Here is a 16,874-nt window from a genome sequence, read left to right as displayed (position 1 = left end):
ATCCCAATAAAATAAAGTCAATAAATATTTTCCATGCTACATTATCCTTCTTCCTTTATTTTTCTACCTTTATAGAGCCTCAGACCTTTTTCAAAATGCCAATTTTTGCCTATAGAGGCAGTTCCCTGCTTATGAATTCAACCTAATAAATTCAAAGAGTTGGTACAAGCAAGTAACATGAATACACTACTAAATTTATGAAGTAGGTTTATGACACTTTAATAGTAAGACATGGTGTGATTAAGGCACTATTGGTCACAAAGACTGGTGGGGTTAAGGGACATACATATGAATGAAAGACAGGGAGGGATTTATGTTGCAAAGAGGGAGTGTATGGAGAGCTATAGACTTCTGCCATAGCCACCTGCTTGGACTAGTTTATTGAGGGAATAGGGCAGTACTGTCAAAGACAGATAGATGGATATACATATTCTATGTAAATAAAGAGGAAGAAAATCAGAGAGGAGAAAAGCTAAGCCAGTCTAGTCATCCTTTCCTTTTAGCAATCAGTACAGATTTTTTTGTTGCTTTTTACACAAGTATTATGCATGATCTTAATGAAAAATATTACTGTAATTCCCTAGCTTATTGGTTAAACCTTACACCTAAAATAGACAAACTTCTAAAACCAATAAAGATTTAAGAGTTCTTTGCTTCCTACTCCATCCCCAGTCCCTTCTTCAAAGCTTGCAAATGAAGTTACAAAGATTACAAGTAAAACTTATGTAGTGATGCCACTTCCTAAAATGTGCAGAAGACAGGTTGACTGAAGCTGCTGTCCAATCAGTGACGAGATGTTAACAGCCACCTAACTATCTGTGTTGGATACTCTTCAAACACCTGTGAAATCCTTCAGCCCTTCAATATGGGACAAAACTAGTTTGCGAGAAATACAGAGTACACACCTTTTGGGGAGCTTCTTCCTCTGAAACAAGCCATTCCAACTCAGAGGCTTTGGGAAGTCTTTGCTCATTGAAATTTTTCAGTAAATTTATGGCAACATTTTCTGCTGCTGTAAGATCACTCTTGAAAGACATTTCTGCACTCTTCATGGATGATCCAGACAACTCACTCAGGGTGTCTGGTAGATGGTGAGTAAATTGGTGATTATGTATCAATACAATGAAGGTAATACAATTTCCCCAATCTCATCATGGAAAAATTATGAAAATGAAAAAATGAAACTGTACAAGCAGCCAGTTGTTGTAATACACCGCCTGCCTTCAATTACCATGCCTGTTCAAGCTATGGGAAGGGCTTTGGTGATAGTGGATGGAGGACAGTGTGGGTGTGTGCTTGTCTTGAAATCTCTTCATATTAAATTCTGTATAGTCCTAAACTTAACCTTCCATTTTTGTACTTCCCACTCTTCCAAATCCTTCAGTATTACTTAATAATACAAAACTTTTTTTTTGTCCATATAACAGCCCATTCTGTTTTAAATATATAATCTAACATACACTGTATTTGCTGCTTAGTGGCTAAATGTCATGAATCTTATCCCTTCAGTCTCCACATGAATTTAATAAATTCAGTGGTAATTTATTGTTAACTGAAAAACAAATGTAGGTGATGCAAGAACTGGCATAAATTTTTTTAAGAATAATACTGCATTTTTTTTTCTTTCAAGTACATGAAAAAAAGTTAGGGCTAAGATGACAGTCAATCTGAAGATGCTGAATGAGTCATGCTCACCTTCCCAGTCTTCATCTGAGTCAAAATCTGATTCATTGTTGTAACATGAGCTTGGTGGGGACTCATTCACACTGTAATCAGTTGTACCTGCAAAAGATGTAGAACATGTAAAAATTCCCAAACTTATATAACTTATTGAGTTTGTTGCAATGAGGGTTTTATATTAGCTATCTCTTCATATCAAGTACTGGTACATGTAGTTGGTATCAATATGGCTGTACCAACTTTAACCAATGTAAAGAGCCACAACCTTGTTAGGTGGCACTCATGGCAATCAAGTGACAGTGAACTGGATGGGTGGCAGGAAGGACAAAGCATGATGGAAGGAGTCTGTGGCCTGTGGGTGGGGAGTGGGTGCAAGTGGATGAAAAAAAGATGATAGAAAAATAAAGGCTGGCCTAACTCAAGGCCAAGGAAGCATATTAAACTGTGATTGTGGACACAAAATAGAACTGATAATTACAGATCTTTTAGCATTAAGATTTAACAAGTTGATAACTTACTTTCTGGGTTAGGAGGAGAGGCACAAACCCAGGCAGTAGTGGCTTCATCTGCTGTTAGTGAAGCTTCTGCAGCAAGCGGTGTTGGCACAACAGCACCGGACAATTTTTGTCTTCTTTTCTCATCAATTTGAGCTTGAAGGTTGCGTATTTCCTCATCACTATCTTCTGTTGCCCCGGAATTTGAGCAAAATTTTTGATGCCATGCATCAAACTGCATCTAAAATACAAAATAAATGGTAAAATATGGAATCAGAAAAGGCTAAGGCTAGAATTTTTTCCATTAATAACCCTATGGCTCTTTTAACTCTGTCCATCCTCCTAAAATTATATACCCTAACACAATTCTTACTTCAGATGAAATATTTCAAGAGCAATTTCTTCAAAAGCTACCAGTTATTACACTTATTATTGTTCATTTGAAAATGTTAATTAACAAAAAACTCACCTGAGTTAAGGCAGCAATTACTGCCTCAGAAATATTGAAGTGTGCATTTTCCTTGTCCAGAGCAGCATTTTGCTTATGGAACTCCTTTGAAGAGAGAAACTCAATCAGACTCTGGCCGGGCTGAGGACGTGGGAAGAAGCCATTGTCCGCAGCAGGTGTTATGCTGTGGCCACCGTCTTCCATGAACCGCTTTCTCTCTGGAATAGTTATGTTCCTGCCACCTTGTTCTTTAGTCACATCCAGTCTTGGGAAGCTTCTGGCATTCTCAAGGTTTGGATCTGTACTTGAATGAGTGAACTGCAGTTTGCTCACTATTTCTTGGGCCCCATCAGATCTTGAACGACTATGAGATTTTTTCTTTGTGTGCTTGCCAGGTGCTGAGTGTTGCTTAATACTGCTAATTGGTGCACTACAAGCTATGCCACCTGCACCTTCATCAGAAGGGGTGACAGGCACAGGTGCTGATACATGTAGGTGGCCATCATGTTTCTTGGAGCTACTGCAAGGCACTGCAGCAGGATCTGTGGCAAACTCCTGTGACGTATCTCCAATTTCACTTGCCTCTGATTTGTGACTGTAATACTTAGTTCTCACACAAGATTTACAATGCTTGTTAGAGTCGCATTTGCAATTTTCTCTTCTTATGTGGTGGGTAGAGTTCTGCTTTAAAACACCTCTAAGTAATGCCTTATGGGACAGTTGTACTGGCTGCTCCAGTGAACGTAGTCGTCTTCTCCTCCGGGCCTGTGGGTGAGTTTCTTCAACTGCATGTTCACTGTCCTGGTCACTATCGGTAACAGTGGGCATAAGCCTGCCATCACTGGGGAGGCATGTTGCACTCTGTATTCTGTGACTGCTCAAGGGAGAACAGTGGCTATTACTGTCATCACCTTCCCTTTCATAATTCACCTCTAACAAGCTAGGAGATGTACATTTATATGGTAAACTGTTGTCATCACTTAAATCAGATGACTCATTTTTCAGCTTCTGAACCATATAAATTTCTTTTGGTCTTGCTCCAGTAATATTGCCTCTATCCTTATCTTGAATTTTAGATTGGGAGGACCCATCTGTTCTAACAATTGATGAATGGTCTGTAGGGCTTGTGGTTGGCCACTCACAACTGTCTGAACTGCCATCTGGGCTTTCCCGGGACATTGGAATATCGTTCGCACTGCATCCTCCACATGAACTTATAATCTTTATATTTTCACTTACACTATGAGATTTGTCTGTACCACTATCACTAAACTGCACAGATCCTGCATCTTCCACCACACATTTACTTGCACTTGAGTCTTTCTGGGAGTTGGAAGCCTCCATAACTTTGAATAAGGACTGAATGTTGGGCTTCACTTCATCAATTTGCTCATAAGTCTCATTTTTCTTTCAAAGGTAATAAAAAATAAGCATTACTTTATCCGTGGTTTCAGTGGTGAGTACAGGCTGCTACTCCTTGGACTGCTGCTGTACGCCACAATAAGCAGCAGCAGCAGCCCTTGGAGAACCTCAATATACTGAAACTTCCATTTTCTATTAATTTTGGTTGATGTGGAGGAACCTAATAATCAGATAAACCTGAAAATGAAAAAATTAAATAATTAATTGATTAACACACACATTATATATATATATATATATATATATATATATAAATATATATATATATATATATATATATATATAAATATATATATATATATATATGCAGAACATGACCTTACTTTACTGTTTTTTCACCAAATCAATTTCGCTTTAAAATGAGATGACACAGGCTACATTCCGTCACTGACCAGAGGTGTCGCTGAAACCTCTTCTTGTCAACATGACCTGCTTGTTTCATCACTTATGACTCTTGGGGACAGCTGCAGCATAAACAGAAAAGTGTTTCTCAAGCTAAATAGTCCCTCCACTGACACTACAGCATTGTGCCAACCACACACAATAGTGAAATACACATTGGGGAAATTCATATTACCCATAAGGAGGCTAAGTTGGAAACGAGGTCACCAAAGTCTCAGGCCCATGGAACCGAACCCGCAATTTACCACAGCTAAAATCTATCAGGAGTACTGAAAGAGATGTGATTCTATATCAAACCTCCTAACAGAAGAGCTCTGCCTCCTCCTAAATTTCCACTTTTTATTGCATTGGTCACTGGGCATACTATGGTTATTCTTCATGTGCACAACACTCAAACTAAAAACTATCATGTAAAGGAACAAAATAAAAACAAAAATAGAAAGCAGCAATAAAAGAAATAAATACCAAACTATGTACAGTACAGTGGTGTCTCTTTCCTCCCCTGTACGGCCTGTCCTCGCCAAGGCCTGGCTGCGTGCTGGGCCTGACTCACCCCGCACCGGACACCAGGCAGGCCGACACAGCACGCCCCGAGGCCCACGGGTGGCCAGGAAGAGTTCCTCCACACTCCGCCAGCCCGGGTGTGTGCCAAGCGACGCACACAGCGAGCAGCGGAAATGTCAAATTACTGGAGGCAGTGACGGAAAACAGACCCGTTGCAAAGAGACAAACTCCCGAGCACTGTCCTTCCCTCACAGCCAGGCACGGGGCACTCCCACAGGTACTGGCACTCACTCGCCCCCCTCTGCAGGTGTCGAGGTGATGGCCGAGGCCCTGTAGTGACCTTTACCCTGTGCGGCAACGGAAATAGAGGCGGGGCGGCGGCTCACATGACGCCTTACGTCAGCGCGACACGGGTATACAAGGCGAGGCAGCGCGACACACTGACGTAAACACGGCCGAGCAGCGTTGCCAAATGCGTCGCACGTAAAAATGCTAGACTGATGCGTGGAATGCACTAGAAATGCACTAGGAAAGTTTTCGTCTCCTCCCCTCTTTTGATTATTGTAATAGCAGCTCGATAATGGTTATTATAATAGTATTTAGCATTATTACTTTTACATCATAATGATAATGCCACTGCTTCTAGTGCTGCTATACCAATATAAATACTAATATTAATAACAACAATAATAATAAGCCATTCGAGGATACACACACACACACACACACACACACACACACACACACATACACACACTCACAACCTTGGAGAGAAGAGAAAGAGGAGATCTGATAGGCGGTGTACAGGGTGGCGAACCGAGTGGAGCATTTGGACAGAGAGGACCTGTGTGTGTGTGTCGAACGAGAGAAACTTAAGAGGACATGGAAAGAAGTTGAGGGCGACCACGTGCAGGAGAGATGTAAAAAAAAAGTTTAGCTTCCCATATAGAAGCATTGAGGTATGGAATAGACTGGAGGAGGATCGAGGTGGTCTGTGCAAGAAACATTCATGATTTTAAGGAAAAGGATGGAGTAAAAAAAAAAAGAAAAAAAAAAAAGGCAACTGGGATGTTATAAGGATCAGGCGAAAACAATAAAAATAAATTGGATGAAGATGGAAAAAAAAGGAAAAAGATGGAGGGGTTAGAAAGGTAAGTGGATGAAAGAGATAAGAAAGTGACTGAGCTGGAAGAAAGGAAGGGTGGGGCAAGGGCAAGGGGTGAGATCGGAAATGATGGCTTTGGGATGGATCGAAGGAAAGGATGACAAAGGAGGGAAAAACAGAGAGAGTAGATGAAAAGAAGGAAGGGTGAGGCAGGGGAAGGGGAGAGTAAGGAGATCGAACCTGGGATGGAAGAAGGGAAGGAGGAGGAGGACACACACACACACACACACACACACACACACACACACACCGCTCCGGTAGCTCAATCGTTTAGAGCGCTGCGCTGCAAGGCTTCACGGCCTGACAGGCGGCAGTTCGAGTCATGCTCAGGCCGGATTATTTCCGTAGACTAGGAGTGGTTACTGTCCCCCCTTGAGCAAGGGGATGAGGTGTGTGGTGTGTGAGGTCCTGGTAGTATCCGGAGATAGACTATGATGAGCATGAGTTTGCTCATGATACTTCCATGCTGGCGATTGCATGCGAGTCCAGCTCGTGATCATCAGGCCGTGGTGGTGAATTACACACACACACACACACACACACACACTTGTTATTCATTGCCGGGAATCTTTTTTCCTTTTATTTTTTTCCTTATATAGCTATACTCTCAGCCTTCATGATTCATTGCACGAGATTGGGTTAAAGAAGGGAATTTATCAGAAAATAAAGAATGGGGAAACACATCTCAGGGGCCGGTACGTCGAACTATCTAGATTAGTTAAGAAAAACACCAGGATAGCAAAAAAGAACTATGAGATCAAAGTAGCAAATGAGGCGAAAAGTAATCCTAAGGGCTTCTTTCAGATGTATAGAACAAAAACACGGGAGAAAATTGGACCGCTGAAATCAAACACAGGGGAGCTAGTAGAAAATTACGAAAATATGAGCACATTGTTGAACGACTACTTCCTTTCAGTATTCACACAGGAGGATCGAACGACTATACCGGAAAGAGTTCAGGTGTACGAGGGCGGGGATGGCGATAAATTGAGGGATATAATCATTACCAGGCAAGTAGTTCAGGATGAGATAGATAAGCTTAAGAAGAACAAGTCGCCAGGTCCTGACGGGATATTTCCGAGGGTATTAAAGGAGCTAGGTGATATAATCAGTGACCCACTAACCGACATCTTTAAGATGTCGGTAAATACTGGCTATGTGCCGAGCCTATGGAAAGTTGTTAATGTGACGCCGATTTTAAAAAGGGGACAGGTCAGTTGCTTCAAACTATCGCCCAATTAGCTTAACATCGGTTATAGGGAAGATGCTGGAGTCCATAATAGCCAGGAACATTCAGGAGCATTTAGAGAAACATAGCTTAATTCACGACTCGCAGCATGGGTTCACAAAAGGTAGGTCATGCCTCACCAATCTCTTGTCCTTCTACAATAAAGTATTTGAGGCGGTTGACAGAGATGAAAATTATGATGTAATCTATCTTGATTTTAGTAAAGCGTTTGACAAAGTTCCTCACCAACGACTGTTGCTTAAATTACAGGCTCACGGAGTAGAGGGTAAAGTTTTGAACTGGGTCAAGGCGTGGCTTAGCAATAGGAAGCACAGAGTGCAAATCAATGGTAAAAGATCTGACTGGGGATGTGTTACGAGTGGGTCCCACAAGGTTCGGTATTAGGTCCACTTTTGTTTATTATTTATATCAATGACTTAGACACAGGAATTAGTAGTGATGTTAGTAAATTTGCAGATGATACCAAGATCGGTAGAGTAATTGAGTCGGATCAGGACGCTAGTATTCTCCAAGGTGAACTCAACAGATTATATGACTGGGCGGATAAATGGCAGATGGAGTTCAATGTAGGGAAGTGCAGTATTCTGAGTGTAGGTAGGAACAACCCTCACATAACTATTGCTTAAATGACACTCTCATAAGTAGGTCTGGGTGCGAGAGGATTTAGGGTCTTAGTGAGCTCTGATCTCCGTCCAAGGGCACAATGCATTCAAGCTAGAAATCGAGCTAATAGGGTACTGGGATTTATTTCAAGGAGCGTAAGCAACAGAAGCCCCGAAGTCTTCCTCAAACTATATTTAGCATTAGTTAGACCTCATCTTGACTATGCGGTTCAGTTCTGGTCACCCTACTATAGAATGGATATCAAAATGTTAGAATCGGTGCAGAGGAGGATGACTAAGATGATTCAGGGGTTGAGAAACTTGCCATACGAGGAAAGACTCAAACAGTTAAACTTGCATTCTCTAGAAAGGCGAAGGGTGCGTGGAGACATGATCGAGGTTTATAAATGGATGAAGGGCTTTAATAAGGGAGACATTCATAAGGTTTTGTTGGTAAGAGAACCGGGTAGGACACGAAGTAACGGGTTTAAACTGGATAAATTCAGATTCAACAGGGACATAGGCAAAAATTGGTTTACTAACAGGGTGGTGGATGAGTGGAATAGGCTTAGCAGTCATGTGGTGAGTGCCAATACAATTGTCACATTCAAAAATAGACTAGATAAATTCATGGACAGCGATATTAGGTGGGGTTAGATACACGGGAGCTTAGGGTCAAAGGAGCTGCCTCGTACAGGCCTGCCGGCCTCTTGCAGACTCCTGCGTTCTTATGTTCTTATGTTCTTAAGTTCTTATTTATATTCTTTTCTCGAAGGTTTAATTAAATTTCCTTTAATTCACTCGCTAATTTTTAGGCACTGGGGACTGGGTGAGGCCCTGATCTCAGTGCCACTGTATATACGATACCCACCCACACCCACATTCTTGTCATTCATCGCCGCGAACCTTTTTTTTCTTACCTGTGCTTTCCACCTCCATGATTCGTTTTTGCCCACTTATTCCTTTCCAGAAGGTTTAATTAAGGAATCCTTCGCTGTGATGTGGGTGTGAGGGGCTGACTGCATGGTTATATATGGGAAAGATATGAAATCGATCGGGGTGTGACAGGACATGTATATACTTTTTCCTCACTCGCCAATCCCTAGGTCTCGGGGACTGGGTACTGGGTGCGGCCTTGAACTTGGCCTTGACATCTGTGCTGCTGTCCTGCTGACCCATCACACACACACAGACATACCACACACCTTACCTATAACCATGGATTTTCAGAAATGCGCTAGATCATGCACCCAATTGAACAAAATGTACTGAAAAACCAGCTATGCGCAAAATACGAAATTTACGTGGTTTGTGATGTCAATATGCTATAAGTAGCTTATTTCGCGCTAGTTTGGCAACACTGACGTAAACACAAGGCCGAGCTGCCAATCCTCTCCGTTGTCTAAACGCGTATTTCTCCTGTATCGTGTTTTACTTATATATTATCGTTATAAATAAATAATACCACAAGGGAGGATGAAGTTAATGCCTGTCGGTCACACCCCGTACGATGTACAATAAATATCATTTCATAGGTAACTTATTGGTGTGGAAATATCATTTGGTATTAGAGTGATCTTGTTGTCATGCAAGTTCGATTTCTTTCACTCAGTATTTGCTAACTGATGTAACTGTGGCTTATTGTATGGCACAGTTAGATCCGTGTTTGAAGGATTAACATATAGTAGGTACAAATTTATAGAGAAGGATACGGTCTAACCATTTAACTACCAATAAGAGCTGTCGCACCGAGGAAAATAAAACATAAGGATACAGTGGCAAGCTACATGAACTGCGTACGGTAAATGTTTCGCTACAAGGTCACAAGATTAAAACGAAACTACATGGATTATGCTGCTAATTCACACCCATATATAGTGATCATGAACAAGCCTTCCGGATGGAGAGGGAAAGAAAACTAAGGCAAGGGAAACAAGTTAATTGTCCTACACATCGAGTTAAATTCAGGGCAGTTAAGGGCATGCAATTATAGGCCTCAATTTGACTCCGTAACTGATGGGCAGCTCGTTAGCCTACTTATGTGTTCTTTCTTTACTTCTCACTCCTACTAAAACCCATAATTAATGAATCCTAAGAATCATTCTTATGGCTTATTTATAATTTGGTCTTTCTAGCTCCTTCCCACTCGATCCTTCCGAAATCCTTACTGAATCTCAACACTCCTTCCCTTACTGGCTATGACTTTTGATTTGGTATTTTTCTACTTCCGACTCTTTCCGAAACCCTGACTGAATCTTAACACTCATTCCACACACACACACACACACACACACACACACACACACACATCGCTCTCTTCAATAATCATAACCATCACGTAAAAGGCTTTGAAAAAAAAAAAAAAAACGTAAATGATAAACTTCCCCAGTATGACGAATAATGGAACACAAGATTGATTACCGACAGGACGCAAGCGATACAAAGATGCTTGAAAAATTAGATCATATGACGACCGCGATATGAGCCTTGTCTGTACGCATGCGGGAAGAACACGAGGCATACACTATCCTCATGTGACGATCACGTTTCTTCACCACATAACAAACCCGCAATAAAAGATTAGATAAGAGGATTTAACAGGAATTACTACAATCACAGTTACAAAAATAACGAAGAGAGAAACAAACGAAATAACACTGAATTTAACACGTAGGCTAGACGACAATAAGTATCAATTATTATACATTTATTAGGTTTTAGGAAGATGTAATGGGCTATGAATGAAGTTTTTTTGAGCGTATATGTATGATTTGAATAAGCTATCATGAATGTATTCAGTTAAATGTTTTGTACTGAATGTACTGTATAAATGTATTATTCTTTATTGCTACGAGGCTTTGAAGCAATCGATTAGGTCTGGCAATAATGGAATAATACATTTTGAGGTGTTTTAGGCTGTATATGTGTGTAAATATCACCTTTTAACAATAGTTCATACAACTAAAGAATAATACAAATAATCTTTGTACACACTGACAGCCGAAACGGCATGACGAAACTGTTGTTGACTCTTAGTGATAATGCCGATAAGAACCATGATAAGGACCTGCACCACTACTGAATCTACGTCATTTCCGCTGTGATTGAAGACGAGATACTATTCCCGCACCGTGCAGGCTGGCAAGGCAAGTCTGTACCAAAGGAGCAAGGAAACAACAATCACCACAGGGAGAAAAAGTAATATAAGAACCGTAGGGGTGTGGTGTGTGCAAAAAAAAGATTTATTGTAACTCTCTCTCTCTCTCTCTCTCTCTCTCTCTCTCTCTCTGGCGTATCCTAACCCTCCCCCTCCCTTTATGTCCCAACCATCAATAAAACATCCAATTCCCGACGGCAACGGTTATCACATCTTTTATTACACTTCAGACCTTACCAGAAAGAATAAAAAAAGTTTCGTACTTCATGGCGGAATGGTACGCTGCTGTAAATCTACCCGAAGTATTTACCGAATGTGTTAGTCGAGTTTCTCCTTGCATGAAAACGGTAATGATAAGGTAGTAACAGGTTATTAAGTACACTTTAGCGTTGGGGGGCTAGGTTACCATTCTTAAAAGGGGCTAAGTTTACGTTGAGGGACTAAGCATTTTTAAGGAAGTTAGGCTACTATTTAAAGGGGGCAAGTTATCATGAGGGTGCTAGACTACTAATTGGCTCAGGTTGCATTGTTTAATCAAGTTCGTTCAGTTCGTGGTCAGAGCAGTACGATGATATGGTGATAAGCATTGTTTTGTCCGTCCAAGAACGGTAAACATTACCTACCACAACTGAAGTGGTTATCAGGTTCATTATGAAGCAAAATATTTTCATTCCCAAAAGCCAGACTGGTGCACTTCTCTCCTCTGTGAAATAATTCGAAAGTATCTGCCGACAGTGTGCTGGGTGCAGATTAACAAAATAAACGTAATGTCACAAAACTGCTGAAAATCTTGGGAGATGTTCTGAAATCGAGAGAGCTAGAAAAGGATTGTTTGTCGAGAAGGATAAAAGAGGCAGAGGAAGACAGGACCTCGAACTGTCTGACAGGAGTGGAGATAAAAATTTGCAACGTCAAACCAAAGCCTGTATTCTCAAACATTTCGGGGCCCACAAGCCCACGTCTGATATTGCTCTTATAGAATTGTGAAAGTATTTCCATGGGTAGCTTTATGAGCCTAATGATAGTGTGGCAAGACCTCTGCACCATGAATGTGAAAAACACTCTTGACAACCCAACTAATCTCCTTTGTGGCCTTTGGAAATATTTGGTGTGAGAGTCGAAAGCGTCGGAGAATACGCGCAAGAGGTCGAGGCGCTCCACGATCCTTGCCTTCATTTAACTGGAGCACCGGCGAAGGTAAAGGTGATGGTTGGGGTGTTCATGGTACGATGTAAAGGAAAAAAAACACCCTCACTCTCATCTATCGGCTCACAACAAATGTTTCCCAAGGCTACAAAGGAAATTAGTCTGCTTCTCAAGAGTGTTTTTCACGTTCATGGTATACAGAAGCCTTGGCATACTATCACTGGGCTCATAAAACTACCCATGGATATACCTAAAACTTCTACGAGAGTCTTGTCAAGTGTTGGTATGTGAGCCCCGAAAGGTTTAAGCATGTGAGCTACAGCAAGGTCTTAATCGGGCCTCCGCTGGCTCCCTCTGGTCACATAGACGGCAGCGTTGGCGGGCCCCACAGCTTCCTGCTTTTCCTTTCCTTAAGAATTACCTTGGCTTGTTGTTTCCTGCTGACGGATGAACTCCTTTCCCTTGTTTTGCCACGACACTCCATGGTGGCCGCGGACAAGCACGGCAAGCCTACAAGTGCTGTCCTGATGACTCGAATCCAAATGAATCACACAACCACCTATCTCCTCGTGACGTCCCCGGATCGTTTTCTGTTCAGGGTTTGTTTACTTCTCGTCATCCCCCAAATGCAACTTCGCCTTCTTACCTTCTTATACTCAGAATGATTAGATAGTGTGTGTAGAATAATAACATATCGTCTGAAAAATAATTCTGTCGAGCTATTCTGAAAACGTGATCATTATCGTGAAAATAAATAAATTTTTCGACTAAAATTCTAACAGGCTTCAGCAGACTGCTCCGGAACCATGGGAGCATTCGACTCTCTCTCTCTCTCTCTCTCTCTCTCTCTCTCTCTCTCTCTCTCTCTCTCTCTCTCTCTTTTTTTTTAGGGTAGAGATACACTCGTCATCCAAGTCTGAATGAATGGTCTTGGCAAGCTAACCTTGGAATTATTGATATACGACTGTAATTTACTGGGTCTTGAAAATCTTTCATAATCGTTCATTATCTAATGAGTTTAGTGTATTCCACATTATTGCGGCGAAGTTTAAGAGGATACGAATATATATAAAGGGCAAACCAGGGCAGGTTTAGTTAGGCGGGGCTCCCTCTATCCCGTTTTCTAGGCCATTTCTCTGCTTGTGACCTGAGGGAAGCATTTACCTCATAGTATCCAACCCCCTTACGGCCTCGGACCACAGATGCAAAGGCTTAAGTCATCAGGAAGGGAATAAAATAGTCGGCGTTGCCGTCAAAACGGGATAAGGGGATCCCCGTCTTAGTCAGAGTCAGGGTTAAAAGAGCGGTCAGAGTGAGACGGAGGCAGGGAGGCGAGAGATGTGTCGCAGCCTAGACCAGGAGTAAAGTACAAGATTATTATGTAATGGTTGTTGCAGTGCCTCCAGGAATAAAGACCACAGTTTGTATCTGTTTTTTAGTCAGCACCTACAGCAAGCAGTCGTCTCCAAAGAGTGCTACGGAACTTGCTAGAGGCAAACGAGTCAAGTCCAGCTTTCAGGAGTGGTTCTACACCACACTGTGCCAGGGGTACAAGTCGTTGTAATAATATTGTTGTCGTCGTCGTTGTTATTATGGTGCTGCGGTTAGTACGTGGGCCCGGGTTCGATCCTGCCCCGGGGCAGTTGGCAGCCAACTTACCCAGCTTATGATCAGGGGCGGATACAGGAGGGGGGGGCCCAGGGGGCCCAGGCCCCCCCAAAAAAATCTCCGCCCTCCCCGAAAATCTCGAGTGTATGCGGATAGTGGGTACAGAACTGACTCGCTTATAATGTGCTGCAACTATAATACGGAATGTGTCGTCGGCTGTAGGCATATGCAGGCGCGGATACAGGGGTGGGGAGCCAGATAGCCCGGGCCCTCCCCCAAAAATATTAGAATAACTAAAATATTTGAAATATCCATGAATTGAGAAAACATAAAATATATTTAAGATGCCCCTAAAAAGCTAGAGAGCTGGGGAGCGAAGCCGGCCGCCGCTAGACCACTCTGGACGCTGTCCTCCCAACTTTCAAAAACTCCTCCTCTATAGGTTCCTTGGGCTTTACTATGCGGAGGTGGACGGGATGCTCAGGCAAGATTAAAAAAATTTCGGTGTCTGATGTAATTTTTCACTCTCCTGCAGGGCCAGGGCACAACGGGCACGTGCCCAGGGCCCCGCGCTCTTATGGGCCCCGTACTCATCTAACAATCTATATACTCGTACAGGGCCGTAGTACGCCGTACCCAGGGGGAGGAGGGGCCGGGGGTGTCGGACGACCCCCCCCCCCATCTGCTAAAATGTCCACTTTCTAAGAGTCAAAACGAAAAATGGTACCTTTCTGTTGCATTTCTGGGGAACTCAGGATTTTCTTTATTTATTTTCAGTATTTAAGTTACGGAATCGTATATTGAATATTATAGAGCAAGATTTAAAGGCCTAGGAAAATTTTTTTGTGACTTCACTCCTCACATGCAAGCAGAAAGTAAATTTCAGTGCAGACCTTCGAAGAGGAAATATGGAAGACTTCCTTGCCTTTGTGCACGCCCGACCTCACCGGTAAAGGTTTAGCCTGGCTCCTTTTGCGCACTGTTGAAGACCTCGGATTGGACATGGCCAAGTGCAGGGGACTTGGTTTCGATGGAGCAAGTGCCAAGATGGGAACATTTAAAGGGTGTGCCGCAGTACTTATGAAGGAGTACACCCTGGCCAAGCCAATCCACTGCTTTAACCACCGGCAGAATCTAGTACTGACGAAGGCGTGTGACGTCAAGGAAGTGAAGATCGCTCTTCAAACACTGACCGAGGTGTACAACTTCGTTCATTCTTCGAATATACGCACTCTTCGCTTCACAGAGGTTGTCAACCTCACCTCGGCCAAGTGCGAAAAGCTTGTTCCCCTGTGCCCCACCAGGTGGATTGAGAGGCATGACACAATGCTGGTTTTCGTTGAATTTCTGCCTTTCATCGCTGTTTTTCTCGAGAAAGAACTTGACGCCACCGCTGGGCTCCTTCTCATCGCCATACTTGTTCCCCGCTTTATCGTTGGACTGGTTGAAATGGAGTGTATATTGGCGCATACTCTCGAGCCGAGCCGAACTTTTCAGAGAAAAGATGGAGACCTGGTGTCAGCCTATGCCACGATTCGTGGCATCAAGACCATTTATGCCAAGTTCAAAGCAGATGCGGAGAATCATTTCCACGACGTGTTCATGAAAGCGGAAGAGCTTTTGATCGAGGTGGGGTCATCGCATGACACCATCCCTGTGCCACGACTCTGTGGACGACAGACCCAGCGATCAAATGTTCCGGGCGAGAATGCTGAGCAGTACTACCGCCGGGCGGTGTACATTCCGTTCGTGGACCACGTCTTGGTTGAGTTGAAGAGTCGGTTCGTCAACGACACAGTGCCTGTCGCACTTCAGCTCAAGCAACTCCTCAAAGGCCCCGAAACGGATGTTGCGGCTGTGCTTCAAGCGGCGAAGCTCTACGAGCTCGACATCGAATCCCTGACACTCGTGAAGGCGGAAGCGGAGCGCTGGGCATTATCTGTTCCGGTCTTCCAAACTATCAAAGAAGCCCAGGCACACGCCAGCACCAGCATGTTCCCCAATCTCGCCATTCTCTTGAAAACTCTGTTGACGCTTCCAGTCTCCAACGCGGAAGCCGAGAGGTCTTTCTCAGCATTGAAAAGGCTGAAAACCTATCTGAGGAGTACCGTCGGCCAAGAGCGCCTGAACGGACTTGCCCTCCTCTGTGTCCACTATGATATCCCCATTTCAGTCGAGAGAGTGATAAGCAAATTCGGCGAAAAAAACCGCCGACTACTCTTTGCTTAGTGAGGCACTTGTTGAATACTTGGGAATTTGTAAATATATTTCTTTAGATCAGCCAATCTTTGCAAATGTGTTACCTCAATCCCATGTAAAAGAAGCCCTATAAGAATTCCTTTTTATCTTCAGCTGTGTCTAATTTTACATATTAACTCTTTTTTGTAAAGGTTAGGTTTGTAATTTATATATGACCTGTATTATGATCACCCTTGCTGCTTACATATCGAAATAAACGTTTAGTTTTCTTCGAATGCTCGTATGGTGATGATTTCTACCTGTTCAGATCTGCCTTTTCACTGGTCGGATGTACAATTTGAATTGTTTCTTGTTATTGCTTGCCAGCTTAAATATTGATTGCACTTCATATATATATATATATATATATATATATATATATATATATATATATATATATATATATATATATATATATATATATATACACACACACACACACACACACACACACAAGAAAAAAATCATTTGTCACATATACGTTGATTGCTCGGGAGCTGCGGATTTTAAGCAAAGAACCGCCATCACTATCCATTGGTCTTCAATGTTTTGAGGCTGTCGCTAACTTATGAAATTTTACCATCGGGCCCCCCCAAATTGATTTTCTGGATCCGCCCGTGGTCTTACTCGACACAGGCTCAAGGGCCAATGAGACAGAGATGAACACTGAAGTCACTCTCAGCCTATGTCCCCAAGTTTACCATTTACTCGTATCTCTACTTCAAGTAATAGTGGTGTAAATAAATAAAATACATTGGA

General features: G+C 42.6%; 1 protein-coding gene across 8 annotated transcripts in view; it reads right to left on the bottom strand.

Moving 5' to 3' along the window:
* Nucleotides 1–12,816, bottom strand: part of LOC127004058 (run domain Beclin-1-interacting and cysteine-rich domain-containing protein-like) — a 28,138-nt gene extending 15,322 nt beyond the window's left edge. Inside the window, exons 1-5 of one of the 8 annotated variants that reach the window (XM_050871351.1) lie at nucleotides 12,691–12,816; nucleotides 2,644–4,221; nucleotides 2,199–2,415; nucleotides 1,696–1,782; nucleotides 906–1,081 (exon numbers count right to left, since the gene is read on the bottom strand). In XM_050871351.1, the coding sequence (XP_050727308.1) occupies nucleotides 906–1,081; nucleotides 1,696–1,782; nucleotides 2,199–2,415; nucleotides 2,644–3,966 (1,803 nt within the window). In that variant the 5' untranslated portion in view covers nucleotides 3,967–4,221; nucleotides 12,691–12,816. Of the gene's footprint in view, nucleotides 1–905; nucleotides 1,082–1,695; nucleotides 1,783–2,198; nucleotides 2,416–2,643; nucleotides 4,222–4,911; nucleotides 5,433–12,690 lie in introns of those variants that run through there. The other 7 variants (XM_050871347.1, XM_050871344.1, XM_050871345.1 and 4 more) reach the window with 7 other exon arrangements.
* Between the last annotated feature and the right edge of the window lie 4,058 nt (nucleotides 12,817–16,874).

The sequence above is a fragment of the Eriocheir sinensis genome, chromosome 27, assembly GCF_024679095.1.
Source record: "Eriocheir sinensis breed Jianghai 21 chromosome 27, ASM2467909v1, whole genome shotgun sequence".
NCBI classification, from domain to species: Eukaryota; Metazoa; Arthropoda; class Malacostraca; order Decapoda; family Varunidae; genus Eriocheir; species Eriocheir sinensis.
The sequence above is the reverse complement of the archived record's forward strand: the minus strand, read 5'-3'. Positions and strand labels throughout refer to the sequence as shown.